The 23,421-nt window shown below is 37.5% G+C and overlaps 2 protein-coding genes across 2 annotated transcripts in view; both read left to right on the top strand.

Annotated features, from left to right (window-relative positions):
- The window catches only part of MOB3B (MOB kinase activator 3B), a 252,474-nt gene that overhangs the window by 141,899 nt on the left and 87,154 nt on the right, over positions 1-23,421 (top strand). The window lies entirely within an intron of this gene.
- On the top strand, positions 3,631-21,505 carry C9orf72 (C9orf72-SMCR8 complex subunit). Its single transcript, XM_075209976.1, has 10 exons — positions 3,631-3,742; positions 5,974-6,451; positions 9,018-9,113; positions 10,517-10,581; positions 11,185-11,257; positions 14,664-14,780; positions 15,552-15,787; positions 16,414-16,471; positions 17,172-17,281; positions 20,667-21,505. The coding sequence occupies exons 2-10, from the start codon at positions 6,008-6,010 to the stop codon at positions 20,851-20,853; spliced, it is 1,386 nt and encodes a 461-aa protein (XP_075066077.1). The 5' UTR covers positions 3,631-3,742; positions 5,974-6,007; the 3' UTR covers positions 20,854-21,505.

Here is a 23,421-nt window from a genome sequence, read left to right on the forward strand (position 1 = left end):
ATTGAATGTGGAGTTGAGTTTGAGGAGCATGAGGACTATTTATTAAATGTGAATACGAATTATTTAATGGCAGTGACGGTTGCAGGAAATAGGTATATTATATGTAAATGCTATTAATTTATTGCTGTGGCTGTTTGGAGAGCGGAAAATCCTGATTTTTGGTGACTGTTCTGCCCAATCTAAGGGGCAGGTCAAGACTGTGTACTCTTTATATACACACTGCATTCTTTATATAATACACTATGGTGCTAGCTATCCTTCATGGGCTGACCACTCCCTCTCTAATGTCTGGTCTCACCTCTATTATGGCTGGCCACACCCCCTCTGGTGGGCAACTAGTGTTGCAGTCCCCCGGTGGGCCCTTCATGCCCAATCCAACACTGTTTATAGAGCTTACCTAACCTGCAATGTTGTTTTGATTTGACCTTGTTCCATCACCCTTGTGTTCTAGATGATCTGAGGTTAATGCTATCTTCTTAAATGTTGCATAGTCATGTCTTGCATTTCTAGGCCAAAGTTAGAGTGTATACTTCTCTTTTAATCACCCAAGTGTTATGCTTACTTCGCCATAGGGGCTGTGACTTGCGTGGCAAATGCAACCAGTGTGTTCAAAGCTATTCGACCATATAAAAAAATCCTGCAAAAAAAAAAAAAAAAAAATACCTTGCGGTCATGTCAAATGGCGCTCCGGCTCCCTCCCTGGTCTACTCCTCCGTGTGGCGCTCGCAGTGAATGTCGGGGGTGACGTCATCACAACCGACATCAGTTGCGTAGCGCAGCACAGAGGAGTCACCCGCGTGAACTATCAGCAGCAGTGAAAGATTATCCAGTATCTTATTGTTGTTACTCTGAATTTGGACTTTCTGCACCATGCAATTATGAACTAGCTCTGTTCTCTGTATGTATCTAATATAAATATTAAGAGATAATTGTATTTTTAATATTTTAAACCATTTTAAAAGTGCAGTGCTGAGTAGGGTGAAAATATCACCCACTGTTACCCTCATCAAAGGCTGCTCCATGAGCCATTTTTTCCGCCACCCTTTCTTTAAATCTCTGTAGATTTCTATTAGTCCTCCTGATGCTACCTATATCGGTGACCATTTCAAACTGGTCAATAAAAAAAATGATTCATGGGTGCAGAAAGAGAGGAAAAAAAAGTTTTTGGCATTTAATTCCCCGAACCCCACTAAGGGGCAGATAAAGGTAGGTTAAATTGCAGCTGATAATGGGACTTCTGCTTTAATCATGATTCTGCAACAGGTTTCCTAACTCTTACTAACTTCATTTTCAAGTAAGTTTAATATGTTAACTATGTTTTTTTCGATGATCAGCTATCGATGGTGTTAGTGTATTTTATGTGCGGCCCAAACCAACTCGTCGTCTTCCAATGTGGCCCAGGGAAGCTAAAAGTTTGGACACCCCTGATATAACCACTCTCACCGATAAAAGTGCTAATATTAAGGATCTTTCTCCTAAGCTTGTCATGCTTTCAATTTTCTAAATACAACCTTTGTCGCTGCTCCAGTATTCAGACAACCCAATCCTTCCCAGCCATTCTTAGTCGAGTTTGATGTTTATTCTGTGGGAGTCGGAGCTATCCTCTCGAAATTTTCTTCTTCAGGGAAATTCCATCCGTGTGGCTTCTAATTATACCAAAGGACATAAGGACTTGCTAGCTATCAAATTAGCTTTAATAGAGTGGAAACATCTTTTGAAAAGAGCCCATTTCCACAAAAATACCACAAAACTTTTTTGTATTAACAGAAAGCTCAAACCTTTAATTCCCATCAAGCTCGGTGGTCACAGTTCAACTCCTGATTTCATCTCTGTACTACTTCCCATTCAGGCGAAAGGAATAAAAAAGCAGACGTCCTCTCCCACTCTTTTGAAAGCAAGAATTATGAGAATCACTCTATTCTGAATACGCAAACCATTCATCTAGCAGCACCCTCTTTTTCTCAATATCCTCCACCTGGTAAAACATTCGTACTAGAAAATCTTCAAAAGAGAACTCTTCACTGTACTCATACCTCTAGCTTCTTTGGGTCACGCTGGAGCTAAAAAGATCTTTTAGTTTTTAGACACCATTGGTGGCCATACCCTTTTAAAGATGTAAGAGAGTTTGTGGCTTGTGTAATTTTTACTAGTATGCAGATGGGTGATGAAGGCCAAGGCCTGTCGCGAGGGGCGAAAGGAAGTAATGGGCCATAAGGAGCTTTATACTGAACACATATTACACCCACCAGCAGGGGTGTTGGGAGGTGCCCCAGTGCTTTCAGCATTGGTCTGTTCTATTCCAAAATGACCAATTCCACTAGGGAATTCAGTCCCGTGCTGTACAGGCTGGGGCTGTGTGACAATATCATATGGGGACCCCATACTGCTGGTCTCCATGTTATAGGGTCACCAGAACTAATTATTTCTTTTTTTTTTTAAACCTGGCCATCATAAGCACCTATCTTGCACCAGGGGTTGAGCACCAGAAACAGATATGCCTCCTGACAGGAGTAACTGCCAGTGCTGCTCCCTCTGAATATTCTGCAATTATGTAAACACAACCTTACTGTACTTGGACTATGCTTGCACACCCCGCTTTTCTCCACCTTTCCACATTTCTAAGCGTAAGGAGTTGCAACTAGAATATGTGTCCAAAACTGCATAACAATGTATGCATGTTTTGTTGTGCACGTGTAGTACAGAAATTACTATTTTACACACAAAAAATGGACTTGTGTCTAAGTTAACATAAGCATCTCAATATACACTTAGGCGGGCCTGGCTTGATGAAATTTGAATGGTCACCAGATGCCCCCCTCCCCACACATTGCATACTGACATCCACCCTTGTGGAAGAATAACCTTCTGTCTTAGGAGACCTCAATACAATTTCAAATATAAATTAACAAAACCCCAGCATTCTATACACTTGGTTGAGCAATTATGAGAAATCATAAACATTTTTAAAACTGCATCTATTGGCGCTGTGCTAATTGCACAAAAATACATTTTAGCCTGGGCGGGGGCAGGACTCGACTCCGCAGCCTCTTGGGATTATTTTAAAGGAGAGAAAATGCAGGTGGCCCTGCCAAAGGTAGCCCACTATGGGACCGGGCTGGGGGGCAGATGCCCTCCTACTACCTACCCCCCTTCCCCCAAGCCCAGCTAAGCCCAGTCATGCCAAGCCTGCCCCTGAGTCCTGTTGCATGCATTCGTATTAGGTGACCGATTAATAGTTTGGTCTGAACAGAACAGTAATCAAATCTATTTTAATTCAATGTGCAGATGCGTTTATCTATATGTGACCATGAATATTTCACACAATCTTGCCCCTTTAGTAGAGTCTAGAGATATGATCAAATCTAACACAACAACAACAACAACCACATAAACCGTTCCCTAAGGAAAAACGATATGTGAGTACAAATGGACAGGGTTGTTGACGATGAAAAGCTCTGCAATGTGAAACGATGTCATCCAATTCTCCACCATCTTTATCCATCCCCAAAGCTGAGAAAAAGTAATCGTCAGGCTGTAAACACTGTCAACAGCCAATCAGAGCTCTTCTCTCTTGACTAGAGGCGAAGGCTAGGAATACGAGCCGCGCTGCTATTGGCTGTGTGCGAGTGCTGCGGCAGAGAAGGGTTTGCTGTGCAATGCGACTAATAACAACACGCTGGGCGGCTTCCGGTATAGAGAGATAGTCACCGGGTAACCCCGGCTGAGACACTGCACTGGGAAGGTATGCATATAGGGTACGTGTCTTTAATGGCCAGAGAGATTAAACTGAAAACACCCTATGCTATATGTATGTTCTGTTTATTTTCATTCCATTCCATTCGGAACACAGTAAGCCGGTATCACCCATGGTTCGTGGCTATGGAACAAGCAAACGTATTAAATGTTTACATTGTGACCTCCCCCCCCCCCCCCCAATTATTATTGTTATAGGTTATAACTGTAATAAAAAATATGTTGTATGTTCAATAGTATCCCAACTGCGTTAATTTACTATTGGTTTGATTTACTTAACTTATTCTATATTGTACTGATTTCTGAGATGTTTAACAACATGTCTATCATGTTTGTATTTAAAAATGGTTTCATTGGGAATAAATGTAGCATCTGATTAAAAATCAGATGCTGGCATTGTTTCATGACATTCACTATATAATTATGTAAATTGAATTTGGCAGGACTTTTCACATATGCATTGTGCTATCACATATTAGTATATATGCTTAGCCTGTATTTTTGTTTGTGCCACCACAGAGTTGGTACTTTTTTTAAATAGAATGTGTAAATGATATAGCATACAAAATAGATTCTCAGCTTGACATTAATATATGACAGTACACAATTATTTTGTAGCTAAAGATAATACAGTTATTAATCTCTGCATGTCACTACTCATTATAACATAACTAGATTCCTAGTTTGTTTTTTTTTAACTACAAATATCTGGTGTTTTGTAGTTGTGCAAATCTAACCTAAGGGCTCAGACATATGAATGTCTCAGCAAGGGTAATTGTATTAAAGGAAAGACAGCAACATGTTGCCAAACACTGTTAAAGAAAAGCTGCATGTTTCTCCAAATTTATGCAGGTAATTTCTGATCCAGGAAAACATGATCCTTTCTAGAATAACTAGGTGAAATTAAAAGGCAAGATAATTAGTTTATTCAATATATGTGAACACATCGGGGTTTAGCTTCTCTATGCTTGAGTGTCCTATCAGTTTTACAGGTATCGCTTCTTGGCCATATGGCTAAGATGAAGTTTAGTCATATTCTATTCCAGATGGAGTGACCAACCCTCTAAAGGATGGACAGGCTAACCTTCATTTAAGGGCAAGAGGCCAGTTGTCAGAAGCCATGAGTAACTTAACATGCACTTGGTCAAGGGACACCCAAGAGTACTGAATGACACATAGCACAAAATTTTTTCATCTGGGGACACTTTTATTTCTTTGCCCTTGCCTTATGGACGGTTTTTTTATACCTACATCTGTAAGGCTGGGTCCTCCTTGGATCTTTTTTTGTTTTTCAAATTTTAGTTATTTAACTTTTTGACCCATGCCCTATGCTGTGTGTTGTGTTTTTCGTTTGTATATTGTTGCCACAGTTTTTCAAGGGTTTGGGTGTGACCATTTTGGGCTCTCCTGAATCCCCAAGTTTGTTGGATCCTCCCTCCTTCTGGGGTGAGCTTACGTTCATATCCTACCTTGAGGCGAAAGGGGCCCTCCAGAGCCTTGTGGTGGAGATAGGCCTGAAGAGCCTTACCCTTAACGGGCCTCTTGGCTCCAGGAAACAAATGGGCACCCCTAGCTTTGGTGAAGCAGGAGTCTGAAGACTCTAGTCCCCCAAGGGACCTCATGACTCAGTGGTTGGGGAACAACAGGACCTTTTTCTTTTAGGTGACCCAAGCTTGATTTTGAGTTAATTTTACCATGTCTTCACAAATTTTGTTTAAATAATTAAATTTGCGATTAGGTTAAGTGCAACATATCATTCTCTGTTCTCACATTTAAACTGGGTTGGGAGTTGCATTTGCTAAAGGAGTAACTTTCACCCCAGTCAATTAGGATTTTTGTTTCTAAAACTGTTTGTCCTTTGGTTGCATATACATTTAGTAAATCACTTTGTGAATAAGGTTGGCAGCAGAGTACTTTAATAGGTTTACCGACATGAAATCTGCGGTGGTAATGATGAAAAATATTCCACAAAGATAACTGCTATATCTCAAACAACTTCAGTCTTGAGAACTTCTGGGAAATTCACATATCTTTGAGAATCTTGCTTTCAGTACTAAAGCTCAATAATGTCAATGATTAGTTAGCATTGAAATTGATGGGGTATATAAAAGATTATTGTAATAAGAAATCAGACTTGCTTCTCTGTTTGTTATATTGATTTCACTGTACATATTTAAGTATAATAGTTACAAATTGTTAAATTAAGTTTTATTACTACAGGTAGATATTGGTGGTCTGCCACTGAAATGAAAAGATGGCCGCTCTTTGTCCTCCACCTTCTCCAGCTGTGGCCAAGACTCTGATCAGTATAGATGGCTACTCGCCTCTTCTTGCTGCTACATTTGCTTATTGGGACAACATCCTTGGACCTCGAGTGAGACATATCTGGGCACCAAAGACTGATGAAGTGGTGCTCAGCGATGGAGAGGTTACATTCTTGGCAAATCACACTCTAAATGGCGAGATCTTAAGAAATGCGGAGAGTGGGGCCATTGATGTAAAATTTTTCGTGCTTGCAGAAAAAGGAGTGATCATAGTTTCTCTTATTTTTGATGGGAACTGGAACGGCGATCGGAGCACATATGGCCTATCTATAATCCTGCCACAAAGTGAACTGTGCTTCTACTTGCCTCTACACAGGGTCTGCGTGGCACGTCTCGCACACATCATCAGAAAAGGACGGATATGGATGCACAAAGTATGGGAAAGTACTAGCTATCTGTATTCAATGCATTTTAAGGATTTTTGTTTTATTATATATGGGGAGTTTGAATTTTATAGCTAACCATAGAAAACAAAAAACATAGCATTTACAAGAGAATTTCTAGTAAGCTCACAGGTGGTAATTACACCTCAATGACACATTGTACTGTCCAATATATTAAGCTGTCAGTTTTGGTTTATGTAAAGTAGAATCATATCCTAGCTACAATTCATGTTGTAACTGGTTGCCAAAGGACACTTACACTATAGCTAATTAGTCTGCTCTGTACTGTATGTCTTTTGTGCATTCTGAGCATGGATGGGCAAAAAAAAAATGCTCCCTAGCGACCAGACTATTCTGTGCACTGTCTTTCCTCTCTTGTAACACTAGTGCTGGCTGTATATAGTATTGTAATGTACAGCTTTCACATTCCCAAGTGGCACACACTGCATTCCACTGCTGACTGGCTATCATTTCATCTAGTGAGGAGCTACAGTGCTGAGTACTGCTTTAGCTCCTCCTGTTCCTCTATTCTTACTCTATTCTAGTATGGATGGCTAACCCATTGGGAGAATGAGAGAAGAGACTGTAGGTTACTTCTGTTTTTTATTTTGAGCTGTCATTCGAGTTGTGTTTCTACCTACCAGACCCTAGAGTAAAATAACCATTCCATGTCATGAGTTTGTTAAGGATGCATGTTTGTCATGAAAATGTATACTCCTTCACTAAAATCTGTTCCTGATTCCATCCATTAATTTGTGATTTAATGCATTAGGTCACTGTCACATGAAACTGAAGTAGCCATCTCCTGAAGTGAAAACTTTTGATGCACATTGTTTAAAAATATAACTTCTCACTGGAAAGAGTGGGTGGTGCTATACTTGATTGACAAACAAAAAAAGGACCTGCTTGCTTGGTCATTGCTCTTAACTAACCCTCCTGAGGGGGCAGGGCCTAGCCACAACACCTCTTCCTCCTGCCTGTGACTGAGCTAGCAATGGTACCTCAGGCCTAGTCAACCTGATGTCTCTTTAATTTGCTGAGTGGCTGATGTCGCCTCCCATTTGGTCATTCATCCAAACCATGTTACCTGTGTAATAAAAGAGACAGAGACTTGAGTATGCTAAAAATACGGCTTTTATTGGACAGGGAATAGGGTGGCAAAATGCACTGTGTAGGTCGGCTCACCACCACTTAAAGTTATAGGTGTTACAACTGCACTCGCTCTAAAGACCATGAAATGGGTGGAGAGATACGTACATCTCCCTTGCATGGTCTGTACCCCACTGATTTTCTCTCCCTTCTCTACTTGTCCCTGATAGTAGCACAAAATTACTGTGTAGATTGGCTCTTGTAATAAGCTCTGTTTAGACTGTGATGGTATACAATTGGTACTGCTGATATAAGGTGGTAATCACTGGTTGTAGAAGAAAGTGACCTTGTAATCTTTGATGCAGAGTTGATAACATTTTAAAATAATTTTTAGGGATGTGTTACTACTGGGCAGGTATATCTAAATAGATAACCCACAGTACTGCATAGATATAACTTGTTGAACCACAGTACCCTCCATAGTATGTTTTCTGAATTTGGTTTAATGGAATTTATTAGAATTTTAAATAGTTCACTTCAATAAATCCAATTTATAAAACCATGATGCAGAGAAATGATAAGGAGAACTTGATTCAATATACAAAAATAGAGAAATTTGACGGTGCACTTGGTGTCTTTAACAGTGGGAGCATATCCAGGGAAAAAATGAAGTCAAATCTTTAAACCCTGTATCTGAAAGTTAGGTTGGCAACTATACTGATGGTATGAGATTAGTGCTGCTAGTACAGTGTGGTAAGCTGTAGTGGTATAATGAAATGAGCTGGTGTAAACAGATTGCCACTGATGATGTAATATGAAAGCATTTTGGTCTTTGTAATATATAATATTCTAGGCTATTTTGCAATTCCAGACCTCTGGTGTATGCGGCTCACAATTTTCTTTTGTTTGTGTATTTGCATGTACACTCGCAGATTCCAGTAATATAGAGATATCCACCCATAGAGAGATCCACCATAGAAAAATTTCCCCAACATCAGATATAAATACAGGCGTCTGATGCCCAGCACACCTGCTGTTTGAGAGACTCTGCCCCCTGCTGGCTGTCTAACAGGTGACTTTACTTGCAAGAGAATGTTTAAATTCCCCTCTTGGCACATTGTTGCTTGTACTGTGTCTAGAGCACTGCGTGTGCGTATATATTGTACATTACTGTAAGAGGAATTAATATTCTCTTGCCAGCCAAGTTAACCCAATGGCCATAAAGACTGTTTGGTTCTGTGTTGTTTAGGAAGAATCTAGGAAAATCTGTATTCATTTAAGCATCAATCTATAATTGTGGTAACTTCAAGTGAATATTCTAAATGTTTCTGCTTACGATGCATAAAATCTGTTTTTCTATTTTTTCCCCCTTATGTTCCAGATGTTGCATCTAATTTATATTCCATCCTCTGGTTGTAACATGCTGTTAAATAGCAATTTCAGATCCTTACCCTCTATTTTTGAACAGGGCCAGAGCATCATTTCCATGTTGACTGGAGAAGTTATCCCTATAATGGAGCTGCTGTCATCTATGAAGTCACATGGTGTTCCTGAAGAAATAGATGTAAGCCTTTAAATCAGCCTGCTTGAAGAGAGTGTCTCCATATCTGTCTGCCAGCATAGTATTTAATGTATTCCGGTGTCACCTCTCACATTTGTCATTCCTTAGGAAGTACTGGGATATGTAGCTCTCTGCCGCCCTCTGCTTTGTCTGCTGTGATACATAGTATATGCAATAAAAATCACAGGCATACTATGAATATATAAAAAATTGAATTAAAAATGTGTTTACTTTGGATTCTAGTTGTCCAAATACATGTTCCCTACTCAGTGTACAGTACAATCAGTGCAGCACCACAAATGCATTTTGTTTTTTGTTTTGCAGCTTTTCACTGCAGTACTTGGGCCATGAAACTGGTAGTAATATGAATGAACATGTTTGCCAGCTGATTTTGCTGTATGGTCTGCTACATTTATTTGGGCATTATGAGACTTTGTGCACACTTTTTTATATTTTTACTCAGTCTCCCCTCCATTCTCTTTTTTAATATCTATGGAGAAATACCAGTAGGGTGCACACAAATTTTACAGGGGAAAATAACACATGTACCTTATTATAGATGATTTGCAAGGCACCACAATGCTCTGCAGTGCCACAGAGTAGGGAAAACAGCATACATGGAACAGGCACACATAAGGTAGACAAAATAAATGCAGACAGGAAAACAAAGGGTTGGGGGGCACTGCTTATTGGAGAGCGTACATTCTAATTGGAAGAGAGCACAGCTGAAACAAGAGGAGCAAGTGTGGCTCAGAGTGGAGATTGGGACAGTTGTGAGTGCTTTAGTTTGGTATAGGTGGGAGAAATACTGGTCTAGAGTTTAAATATGTATTATTTTTACCTTCATATGCTTTGATAAGACAGCCTCCATATGCACAAGATATTACAGTCCAGTATCCAGCACGCTTCAAAAATCTAAAGGGGAGAAAAGGTGGGAAATGCTGCTGCACTGTCATGATATTCTACATACATACAGACATGATCACTGAGCACCTTTTCCTATAGTCACTGTGAGGAGCATTAAAGCATAGAGAATAAATTTTCTGCTTTGTAAATTATTTTTAGCAGTTTTTTTGTGGTACAATGCCTTATCTGGAAAACTGTTTCTGTAGATGCTAGAGAAAAAAAAGCCATATCTGCAAATACATTTTTACATCTTTGAACATGTTTAAACAAAAAACAAAGACGCACTGGATCCTTTGAAAAGTCAGATACTGTTTTTTGTTATGCGGGTCTGCTCAACATTTGGAGTGCATAGTAAATTCTGGCCTTCAAATCATTATGGGGATTTCTGTCCTTTTGTCTGCAAACATGTATCTGAAGCAAACCTATTCCCAACATGCTTGTAGCTCTAGCACTTTGAGACATTTCCTCTTTTTATTTTATTTTTCAAATTTATTTTCCAGATTGCTACTACTGTCCTTAATGATGATGACATTGGTGACAGCTGCCATGAAGGTTTTCTCAGCAAGTAATGCTAAACATATTTTATTGCATTTTTATGTTAAACTTACATTTACTCAGTAAAGGTTGTACTCGTAAAGGTTATATTGTTACAAAATATTCTAGATACATGTATGCATACTTGTAGAATCAGATTACTTCCATCACATTTATTTTGTGCAACTTTAAATCTAATATTAATATACATCCTTACTTATTTTCTTCTGTTCTTGAACACATTTCTATGTTTGTACACATTTCACCTACTCTGAAAACACCTGTCTGCTCCATATATACTCAATCAACTTGCATCAAAATCTGTCATGTTGTTAGCCAAAGTTTACTTACATTGCATGTTTAATAGATGTTGCTGTCAAAGTTCTATTAATTAGCAGGACATAAGCATTTATGCAGCATATCTCGCCGTTAAGGATGCTAGTACTGAAATGTTTGATGGTATTTGCATTACACACACATTTTAGTATAGTTATCCACTCTGTAGATTATATGTACCCAGACATGAATGGAGTATGAATAATTTTGGCAAATATTTAACATGGCAAAGCATACAATACTGAAGTTGGTTTGATTTACTCTTTGTAAAACATATTTTCTATTCTTGCTTCAACAGCGCTATCAGCTCACATTTGCAGACGTGTGGCTGCTCTGTGGTGGTGGGTAGCAGCGCAGAGAAAGTAAATAAGGTAATGAATATAATGGAATCACTTGAACAATAATGGTTGATTTAACTGGATTTGGGCATGTAAAGACAACCCGATAGCTATGTCTTTTGGGTTCTATTGCTATTTTTAGTTAAATGAAGAGAGAAGAATCATATGCCGGTGTTCGTTCTCTCCGACACAGCCTAATACTCAGCAATATGAGGATTAGAGATATATTAAATGCTCACCATTGCTGCTTATTCTTCCTGCTGCCAGGGCAGCTTCAGTTGGGATGTGTACCTAGCAGTGCATACATGGTCCACTGCTACTATCAGATATGTGGTTCCTCTTTATAGGAGAACTACTCCTATGTGCAATATTTATTTTTTTACCTCATCCTTTGCAAATTAGCTTTGCCAATTTTTTATATTCCATGTATGGCTTGTCCAATGCCAATTATGTTTTTATTTTGAATCTGTGGTTGGGAGCTAGTTATTTCAAGTTGATCTCTGTAAGTTGGTCTCACTCAATAGGGTTTCCACCATGACTTGTACCACTGCATTTTCTGCTTTACCTGAGACTTCATGCAAACCTTATTCAAGCATAAGGGGCAGGCACAGGCTTTTGCCATTCTGAAAGTGGTCCTTTGCCAGATATGTTTGCTGAGGTGGTTAATTAGATCAGGTACCTGCGCTCAATCTCATTGATTCCTGTCTGAACCACAGGATTCCTGCACACTGAAATTAATTCATGATTGATGAGCTGTTCTTGTGGGCACCATGGAGATTATGTGGGATTACAAATTGGGAATCTGTTTATGGCTTGAAGTTATTACCTACTACAAGGATCTTGACCTTTCTTTCTGTTGGCAGCACAAGTGAAATCTGGGGATTATGGCTCTCCCATTTCTTCCTTTTCCATTAACTGCTGTGATTTTGTTTTGATTTTATTAGCATTAATTGAACTTGCATGTTGTTCAGTTTTCACACCTAACATACTGAAGAAGAGAGACATAGCAAAACAATAACAATAATCAACAAATACAATACATTGATGCATTTATTAAATAGAACTCATTTTGCAAAGTACAATATTTTGACTGTTTACTTCAAGTTGGAAATTTGGATTTTGGGAACAGAATCTTTGTGTTCAATAACACTAGTGCCGTAACTTTAGTGCGTTTGCCATTAGGGCTTCTGCACACTGGGATTTTTGACCCTCATGCTCCATTACACATTAGTGGAGGGTAGAAGGCGACCTATATAAGGATCATACATCACTATATAAATAACAGAACATGTATAGAAACAAGAATAATATGCTCTGTTTGTCATCTAGCATTACATAGCAGATAAATAAATATGGACAGAAAAAAGGATTTATTTTTCATATCCATGTAAATCATCCATTATGTTAAAAATATTCTGCGAGTTCTGTGGTTTTCTCAATATGGTCCAATGATCCGTATGCAAGCCTCCGTCCAGTAGTTAAAAGAAGGTAACTGAGCAAAGACTCTTATGCTGAAAGTTACTTTTATGGAACATATTTTTACAGTGTAATGCTTGTTTTTGTTTACTACTTATTAAAAAAAGTCAATAAAACAAAGCTGACTAGAACACCTCCGTTATGTTTGTAGTGAGAGGTAGCTCATGTAAATAACACTCTTTCTTGTGATGACATTGCTTGTAAAGTGTTATATCAGCAATGAAGCACTTATTCTCTCTGAAGTGCTCAGTTTATAAGACACACTTTCCACGTGTTCTCACAAAAGATGTGTCACAGCAATCAAAGCTGCCCCAGCTGAGGTCTGTTAGACAAGCAAAAAAGACTTTCGACAGCTATTTTTGTAAATGTTCCTGAAATGAATAGTGACATGACAGACTAGACTTTGTTTAAAGGATTTCTCTTTCAAATCTTTGGGGGAGAAGTTTCTTACATTTTAGCTTTAAAAGCATGCTAAAACTGGGTACACACCTATGCAATCATACTTTAGATGGAATGTCTCTAAAGATTTCACCAGTGATTAAAAGTCCTGTTGAGTATGGCGATTCCTGCATACACACCTACAAAATTTTCCTTCATCCCTCATAACAATCTGCTGTAAATACATTGTTCTGTAGTTGAAAGTTATTTTTTAGAAGTTTATAAAACCAAATCAACAGATGCAATGTGATTTGGTATGATAAAACATGATCTTGGGAGCGTACGCACTGTTGCAATATCTGACCAAACGGTCGTGAATCGTGTTGCCTGCACGATAATTGCAGTCACATTACTGGTTTGTTCCCTTAGTGTTAAACAGGCCAAGTAAAGGCAGTGGCACACACTCATAGATCCAGAGAAGCTTTAGGCTGGATACACACTACAGAATTTTCCGACCAATGTGTAATCTATAATGATTTTACTAACAACTTAGAAAAAAAATATGTCCCATTGAGCATGTTGATTCATGCGTACACACTATACATGTTTTAAAAGATTTCCCTCAGATCTATGCTCTACCGTTTTCATACCCGTCAACTGAAAAGATCATGATTCTGTAAGCTCTTATGGATATCCTGATCGTGAGTGCATACACACTGCAGAGTTGTTAGGATGTCGTTCCATAGCTGAATGAGATTTATAGTACCACTGAACAATCAAAGCAAACGCTTTGGAACGACTGTCGTTAGATTGTAAGCTTGCCAGCAGGGTCTTCTCAACTCTGTCTGTTTTACCCAGTTTTTTTTATTACTTTACTGTGTTTGTCCCCAATTGTAAAGCGCTACGGAAAAAGTTGGTGCTATATAAATAAATGATGATGATGATGATTATAAGTGTACACATTAATGTAATATTGGGCTGAACGGTCGTTTATCAGGTGATTGGCCCTTATAATTAGCTGAAAACTAGTGTGTACCCAGCCTTACTTGCTAGTCAGTATTAGACTATTAATACACTAGATCTGTACATGCTATCAGTATGAAAACCTACTGGAGTCCCTTGTGACTGTTGAAGGTCTCCCTTGTTTAAAAAAGAAGTAAAAGAAAGATTTATACCCCATCTTTACCCTGTATATTTACAAATATTGAGGTACACATATTTGGTACTACTTTACTCTGAAATGGTAAAGGGTTTGGGAAGTCAATGTTTGTCTATACTTTTCCATATATTACAATTGAAATAAAATTATGTGTATTCCTATATGCTTCCAAAAATTAGTCCTGGGAAAAAAAGAATACAAAATTTGCTTGGTTTGAGTAAAAAATAAAACTGATGTTTCTGGAGAAGCTTAAGTATTAAAGCCCATAGCTTTATTATTGTGTTTTGATGGCATTTTTTTTTTTTTATTTTTTTTTTTAAATGGTTTGTACTTTTCTTTTTTTTTTTTTCTTTTTCTTTTTTCAATATGTGAAGTAAAATGTGCTGATAAAAATACTAAATACAATCTTTTTCCTCCTCGGTAAAGATGGTGAGGACGCTGTGCCTTTTTCTTTCTCCTGCAGAGCGTAAGTGCTCCAGGATGTGTAGATCTGAGTCATCATTCAAGTATGAATCTGGACTCTTTGTACAAGGGCTACTGAAGGTTAGTATAAGTAGGGCTAAATGTACGCTAAAAGGCCTAAAAGCTCTAAGTTGAGCTAGTGTTATATAAGTTACTGATCTCTTGCATTGTTTAATCTATAGACCAAACTTATAGTACACTTGTGGGGTTTTTTCTGGGCACACGCTAATATTCGTTCACATCGGACCACATTTTATTTATATTTTGCAAGAGGTAATAGTGCCTTATTGCACATTATCCCTTTGGGTGGATACATGCCAAGATTGCCTCATACAAATGGTTTGTTTTTGAGTGGAGGGTACATAATTCCGTGAACTCTGGAATGTATATTTGTATAATGGGGGGGGGCTTAATATGAGAGCCTGGTGATACACAACACTTTTACATTATTGCAAAATGTTAGGTTTTGGATATTTATGCTGTTAGAATTTGTGTCATTTTGACATTTAACAAAATCATATGCGCTCCTTATAAATTCCTGGTTCATCTTTGCTTCACAATATGGAGCTAATTGATTGAATTTTCTTGTATGATATAGAGGACAATTACTCTAATCCACATTGTGTTACTTATACGAGTGAATCATTTCTATATGCCTCTGACTTTGTCTGTTTTGGAAAACTGTATAACACTTATGTATTGTTTTCTTTACTATAAAAGAATCAGTTTAATATATTTTTTAAACATATTTTTCTTTATTAAAGATAAAGAAATGAACCTTCGTATTGAAGTAGATGTCCAAAGTGAGTAAGTGGTTGTGAAAAATGACAAGTGCATTTCTCTCACTTTCAGGACGCTACCGGAAGCTTTGTGCTGCCGTTCCGCCAGGTGATGTACGCTCCTTACCCTGCCACTCATATTGATGTAGATGTGAACACTGTTAAGCAGATGCCCCCATGCCATGAACACACATACAACCAGCGACGGTACATGAGGTCAGAGCTGGCAGCTTTGTGGAAGGCCACATCAGATGAGGAATTGGCAGGAGATTCAGTCATACACACAGATGAAAGTTTCACCCCTAACTTGTAAGTAGAGCCTGTGTTACAAGTCAATTTTCTTATTAATAATTTTCTCCTTCCAGCATTTTCTTTAATAAACAGAGTTCCTGCTGCGAATACTTGTCAAAATACATTTTTCTAGTTGTCTAAAATACACACACTGAGTGACATCTTAAGTGTATGAAAGCTAATTTTAATGTCTTTGCAGACAGTGCTGGAAAATCGTATTAATAGATGGCTGAAAACTGCAGTTAGCTGCTTAGTTGAGCAGATGAATGGATGAGTGCAGCAGGGTTGCTTGGCAGTAAGCAAGGGTCTAGTGAAATGGTAATTTCATTATCTCCTCACAACATCCAATTCTCTTCGACTAAAGCAACCACCTCCACCTTAACTTGGCTAGTCACTGAGATGGGTTCAGATGATTTAAACACATTTTTTATTTTTTTATTTAAGGTAAACACAGACAAAGTGTTCAGAGAATTAAACTGCGTGTTTAAAAAATAAAATAATATATACCCAATTTCTGTCCAGTAGGCAGTGCTATGCAGATTTCCTATGTAAGGCTTGAAGTCTAACATATGCTAAATGTCTTTTTAATTTATTCTATTATGTTATTTCATGTTTTATTTATATGTGCTTTGCCTTTGTTCTAGGAATATTTTTCAAGATATTCTGCATAGAGACACATTTGTCCAAAACTTTTTAGAACAGGTAATGTTTATAGTTTAATGCTAATAATGGCTTTGGCGGATGGAATCTTAGTATTACAGGTAGTCTTGTTAGAGTTAAAGAAATACCATTTTAATAGATTAGAGTTTAATGTCTTGTTCCAAACACCGGTATTTGTTTTACTTATTAAATAAAAATGCACTTATGAAGTAATTTGAAGGCCTTGCGTTTACTTGCATCTCTGAGCCAATTTTGTAAACTTAATTTACTACTACTTCTCAGTATAAATTGAATTGGTGTCCTAACCAATACATTGGTGTTAAAAATTTCTATACAGCTGCTTAACTTGCCGGAATTATGTTTTTAATCTATGCCTAGTCTTGTGTGAGCACATTGTGCTTAACAGAATTTTAGCACTCAAATACTGGCGCTATCAGTGAAAGCGGCAGATACCTGTCACATAGGCGCTGATACATCCTACCAGCATTGCCTGCAGTGTTAATTTGACAGAAAACTGGAGTTCATACTGTTTGCTATGTACAAGCAAATGAGTTATGTATGTGAGCTCATAAAGCACCCATGTGCCACTAAGCTAAATCACTCATTCTCAATGTGTTCTAGAGTAGAATGTTCCGCATTTGTGAATGAAAGAACAGTCCCAACCTTAACTAGCTTCATAAAATATAAATGTGCAAATGATTATTATGGACTATTCACTTATAAACCACTGATTGTTTTTCAGGTTTTCCAGTTGAAACCAAACATGTCCCTAAGGAGCACGTTTTTGGCACAGTTTTTGCTAATCCTTCATAGAAAGGCCCTGACTCTAATAAAATATATTGAGGATGACACGTAAGTTCTAGGTTATATGCATGTTATCACCAACTTACTCTAACTCTACTGTTTAATGGTAATTTATAATTAGCTGACTTTCCAATTTTATCTTTTACCTATTCATTATTCTAAAGAAGAACAGAGTAGAAAATAAGCAATGCTATTTTTATCATTTCTACCTATAGCCCCTTGTATCTCTTAGTGTATCATTGTGTAGAGTACAATGTTTGTCTCTTTCACAGTCAGATGTTCTATTTTAGACAAATCACAGTAGTAACGTTAAATTTTTTGGGCATATGAAGTATCTGTTTTATATTTGGGAAATGCTGTGTGATGTTTTTAGTCAAGCACAATAGTCACTGCCCAATTTATTATATTGTTAGTGGTTATTTATATTTAAATATAAGTAAGTTTGTGAACCCTTTAGAACTATCTGTATTCCTGCATTCATTGAAAAGGTGATCTACTCTTCATATAAATTCTAAAAAGTAGATAAAGAGAGCTTTAACAGATTTCTGTGAATCTTGGATAAAGAACCAGTGATTTGTCATTAATCATTATAAAAACCATTGGCTTCCATCAGTCCATGGTCATGATGTATGCAAATGAGGAAAGAGCACCATTTAAATTCATGTTCATCCATGAGTTGTCTAAGATAAAGGAGCACAATGTTCTGGAAGGTCAGAAAGGACCCCGTGGTAACTGAAAAAGAATGTTGTAAAAAGAATGTTGTAAAAAGAATGTTGAAGGAAGCTACTATTGTCCAAAAGTTTGACATTTGACAAACACCTGGATAATCCAGTAGTCTAATGGAAATCTGTTATGCGAGTCGTAAAATAAAATTGTTTGCTATGGGTAAGCACATGTGCCTATTTATCTTTTTATTTCATTTTTTTTTTTTTTTTTTTTTTTTTTTTAAATCTTCCCCATTGTATTGTGATCACAACTTGGGTAAAATTAATGGAGTACAGCTATTTCTATGTACTTGTAATGGATTTGTCCTGTGTGTTATGGTATAGTCATATATCTAGGAATTCTCCCCAAATCCAGCACAAATATATTAAAAATCAAAATTTTACTTTGTTTTACAAAAAAAAAAAAAATCAATACACGGGTTTTTTTTTTTTTTTTTTTTTGGATCATGGCTTTACAAAGGTAAATTGCAATGCTAGTCACAACCTACAATGTTTAGCACCAAAAGTATCTATTACCATTGATAATTCACAAGATATTTTTAGCAATTATAATGTGATTATACAAAGTTATACATGGGGGGGGGGAGTTATAGATTACACATATAAAAAAAAACTAAAACTAAACCTCTGTCCACTTTAATCAAGCATCTATTTTATAGTATAGTATTATACTAAAGCCAACGTGCTGACAAAATAAAATACATTGGCTTCAGTACCACCGTAAAGATAAATATTTAAAATGTTCTTGCCTACTGTATTTCAGAAATAGTGTTCATTGATTCAGTGTGCTGTATTTGGCATGAAAAATATTGAAAGGCAATTCCGAAAAGTCCACAACACACAGGGTGAATCTAACACATGGTGAAGCCACAAGGAAGAAAAAAAACATGATTACATCTAACATTTAGAGCACAATTGATTTACTGGATAGACCACTGATGCAAATGCATGAGGTCAGCAAGGCAATTATGTACTGAAGGAAGCAGGACAAATATATCTTTCCACAGTGAGACCTGACCATTCTTCAGTGAGGTCTGGTAGCAAATTGGAATGACTGTCACTATACTGTGGAGCTTTGTCTTGCAAGTGAGAATATCAAAATCTCTACATATGGTGCTTCTCTCCTAGGAAGCACCTCATCACTGGACAGGTAGTTAAAGAGCAGTGGAATAAGAGAGGAGGGATGAGATAGAGATGTATTATTGCTGAGGGTATGATGGAGATATGTTACAGGGGAGAGATGGGGGATATATATTTCTCCTATCGCAAACCACATTTAAACAAATAGGCCCATTGTTACCTAATTGACAGCCATATATTGCACAAACCACACCCATTGACAGTAATATATTCCATTGAAAAACCCCCATCGGCCATCTATTGCACTGATGCCCTCACCAAACTGCCAGTCACCTGTTGCATGGATTACCACATGCCTCAGCATCTAACTGGTTTATTGTTTCCAGATTCTCATTGCTCCTAAATGGTCCTAAAAGTTCCACTGTTGGGATCATACAGTTCTATGTGCAGTTATTGCCGATAGATGTGGATGATCATAATGCAGTGACAGTGGAGCTGACGGCAAGTCCATCATGTAAATAAATAAAAACTTTTTTACAAAGACCATTCACAACAACCAAACTAACAACATTGTATAGATTTTTATTAAACAAGGCACCTTACCTGAACATAAGAGGCCTCACTTTAGCATTATGACACATCCAGGGGCAGGAGATCCATGGGACATGTGGCAACCCAGTAAGCAAGCAGGATATTTGAGGAACAGAACAGGGAGAAGCAAGAATCAGGGACCCACGTTATAAGATATCCATGGGTCAGGATATGCAGGTATCAAGAAGCAGAAGATCCAAGTAAAGCAGAGTTAGTGTCTGGTATATAGAAATTATCGGACCCAGAGAGTAGACTTAGAGATAAGAGGGCAAGGATATAAGGAACTAAGGGAGAAGATCAGGACTCTTATCTGCTTCATACAAGGACCCCTGTTATATTACTGATGATTACTTTACCTGTGTGTTATTGAATACTGGGAGACTCTGTTGGTTGTTGTGGCTGTGCTAATTAGAACTTGAAACAAATGGTTCCTGTTAACTAGTAATTCTTACATTTACAACAACTGATTATTGTTGTTACATATTTGATTAAAATATTGTTTGTTTTTTAAATGGTATAAAAAAGGTAGTAACAACTCAGCCATTGAAAAATGCAATAAAAGGTGGCAGGCTTTGTGGTGTCACTGTGTGCTTCCTCAAACTACAAGATTGTAAGTCTGGGCCTGACGCTTAACAAATGGTCCACCATTGTGTAGCTCGAAAATAATCATTGGTTTGCACTAACTAACCTGCAAATCAGCAGGGATTTGGAGATACTTTTCAGATGTTACTCTTGCATTAATCTTCAGCATTTCATTTAAAGACTATTTAAAAGTCCTTGTAAAATGTTAACATCTGTATAGGTTTTCCTCATAAAAGTTGTGTATATAACTGGGTTTAGTTATTAATTTACATCACAAGTTGGCAGGTTCCCTAAAAGAATATGACATCAGTGTTGAAGTGACTCTGTTTTCATCCACTCATGAAAATAGTAAAATAGAGTTTATTCCATTACCCCATTCTTTAGACATAAATACATAGCGACAGGGACGTTCTATACATGAGATGCTATTTGACATGCTCATTTTTGTTTTCCAGGCAAAAGGGTAAGAAAATGTTTAAATCTCTGCGTAGCCTGAAAACAGATCTGGATCTGACAGCAGAGGGCGATCTCAACATAATTATGTCTTTGGCTGAAAAGATCAAACCAGGACTTCACTCGTTTATTTTTGGGAAACCTTTTCACACCAGCGTACAGGAGCGGGATGTGCTTATGACATTTTAACATTGGATCTCTAAACACCTAGAACTGTTAGAAGATTTCATATGGATACAGTCTCTGAAGACTGTACAGTAATGCTGGGAGATCGGTCCATTATCAGAAGTAATGACGCCTGTTTTTAACCTGCTTATGTATGCCATACTGCACCATATTACTATTTATTTGTGTCATAATTAACATATGACCTATGGGAAGTATAACTGAAAGTGTTTGTTAGTTTACTCATTTTTAAATGTTACATGCATGGGTGCAGTAGCATCTAAAATTGAATTTTGCAAACATATTTAAATTAATTTGTGAACTACTTAGCTGCCAGTTGTCTGTTACTCACCCCAATATGTGTCTTCTCATACACAGGTGTCTCTAGTATTTGTCACTAGTCTTGCCTAATGGTGAAATATAGTTACCTTTTTAATGTATTCATCTGAGCAACTTGCAAATTTCTAGTGCCAAATGGAGCGGCCTACAATATGACCACCTCAATCTTCGTATATAATTTTGCTTGGATTTTTATGAGTTATATGAGCTCTGTTCTACACACTAGTTAGCCCAGCAGAGCCTTGCCATACACATGTGGTGATTTTGAATATGAGCAAAATGAGAAGTGTTTTCCTAAGCTGTCAACAAATGTTTACAAAATACATTTTCCAAATCACTCTTCTCTGTTGTGCAATTATTTATTTGCATTATAATTCACCATTTTCATGTTCCAAATTATCTTTAAAGATAAAACAAATAGGCCTTCAGTACATTCAATGGTTGAAAACACAAATAGGAAGATACCTGGAATCTATCCTGCTTCATCTGAAAACAAGAAATAACCACAAACTAGAGCTGGAGCTGTACCTTATGTTAAAATTAAATTGTGTGCTATATTCCCATTCACCACACACAAATAATACAACAGTATTTTACTTGAAAGTTGAATCATTCATTAAAACTCAAGATAACAAAACAGCATAAAATGACAAATGTTCTGCTTTTAGTATGGGAACTTTAAATACATTTGAAAATGTTACTCTTATTACTTTTGGAATGACTCGGACAAACATTTTTTTATTTTTTATTTTTTTTTAAATTACTATTCTAAAAATACATCTAACTCTCACTAATGCCATGTCGAGCACATGCTCATGCCCGGGCTTCACTGCACTGTCTTGAGAGACCACTACGCTTGAAGCGAGCTGTTCGATGTTGTATAATGACCTACATCCAGTGTCAGATGGGGAGCTACAGGGAGACGACCTGTTGCACCACTTGTCCGGCACCCTAATAACATTAAACTGCTCCTACAGCTATATTTAGAGGTGCTGCTGACTGTCGCTTTATTAATATTATCCTTTATTTATGAAGCTCTGGTATATTATGCAACACTGTACATTGAGGGAGTCATAATGCCAACATATTATATACAATGACATAAAACAGAAGGTTAAGAATACCCTGCCTAAATGTATGAGCTTACAATCTAAAGCTGGGTACACACTATACAGTTTTCATCCAATAATCGGCTAAATCAGCCGACAGATGACCGCTCGTTCAAAAGTCAGGTTAGTATGTGCAGTGACACGATGGGCGAAAGTCTGCCCAAATGGACGATTGTCGCCTCATTTGGTTGGTCGTACCGTTTAATATTTTTGTTCCAATCTCGTTTCCGATGTGTAGTGTGTATAAACTTCCGACCGATCCACAACAGTGAGTACGGAATTACAGTCATCGCTCACGACAACATGGCTGTAAAAAGTCGCTAAAGGGACGTCCGCTCTTCCCTTTATCGTCCTAAACAAGACTAGTGTGTATGCAGTCCATGGACCGAGCGATCGGAACATCGATCGCATGTAAAATCGCTCGGCATACAAAGTTGGTTGAAATTTCTGTAGTGTGTACCTAGCTTAAGGTGTGGGAAGACTGTTTTACAGACGAAACGTGTCGCTTGCCCTGTCTGCTGCCTATCATTTAGATCAAATTGTTATAAGATATCACCTTACTATTCAAATGGAACTTTTATCTAAGATTACTGCTTTCTATCCGGACGTCTGAATTGGTGCGCACCGAAGACTGGATGTAACACGCTTTCAACAACCGTTTATACGGTAAGAAGGTATACCTTTCTATTTCTTTTCCGGATAAAAGATTATCTTCACCAACTTTGAAGGCAGAACGATCGGAGGTACGTGCTTCAATTACCTTATAGCCGCTTAGCCGGTAAGAAGTTGTCTATTACGTGCCGAATCCGATATTAGCCTCAAACATTGGATTGGATTTAAATATGATTATTTCTGGAGGCAAATCCATCGGAGGTATTTGATTCAACCATTTATTAGCCGCTCAGGCGGTAAGAAGTTGTTTTATATGTGTCTAGTCCGTGATTAGCCTCAGGCAATTGATTCAATACGGACATTATAAATATACTTGTGATATACAAAATAAGATATTTGATACATAACCTGAAGGATTTGGATTCGAAGATATCTAACTTTACTCTGGACTACATAAAAATATATATTTATATATGATCTTCCATCACTGAACCACTGTCTATATTTCTTGTGGATTTTATATCTCAAAGAC

Source organism: Mixophyes fleayi, chromosome 1, assembly GCF_038048845.1.
Source record: "Mixophyes fleayi isolate aMixFle1 chromosome 1, aMixFle1.hap1, whole genome shotgun sequence".
Lineage (NCBI taxonomy): Eukaryota > Metazoa > Chordata > Amphibia > Anura > Limnodynastidae > Mixophyes > Mixophyes fleayi.

Bases quoted from the DNA above. Each gene is read 5' to 3' on its own strand.
- C9orf72 (XM_075209976.1), top strand. From the start codon at position 6,008: ATGGCCGCTCTTTGTCCTCCACCTTCTCCAGCTGTGGCCAAGACTCTG. The intron at 11,258-14,663 runs GTAATGAATATA...TCCTCGGTAAAG, and splicing joins GCGCAGAGAAAGTAAATAAG to ATGGTGAGGACGCTGTGCCT. The intron at 14,781-15,551 runs GTTAGTATAAGT...TCTCACTTTCAG, and splicing joins TTGTACAAGGGCTACTGAAG to GACGCTACCGGAAGCTTTGT.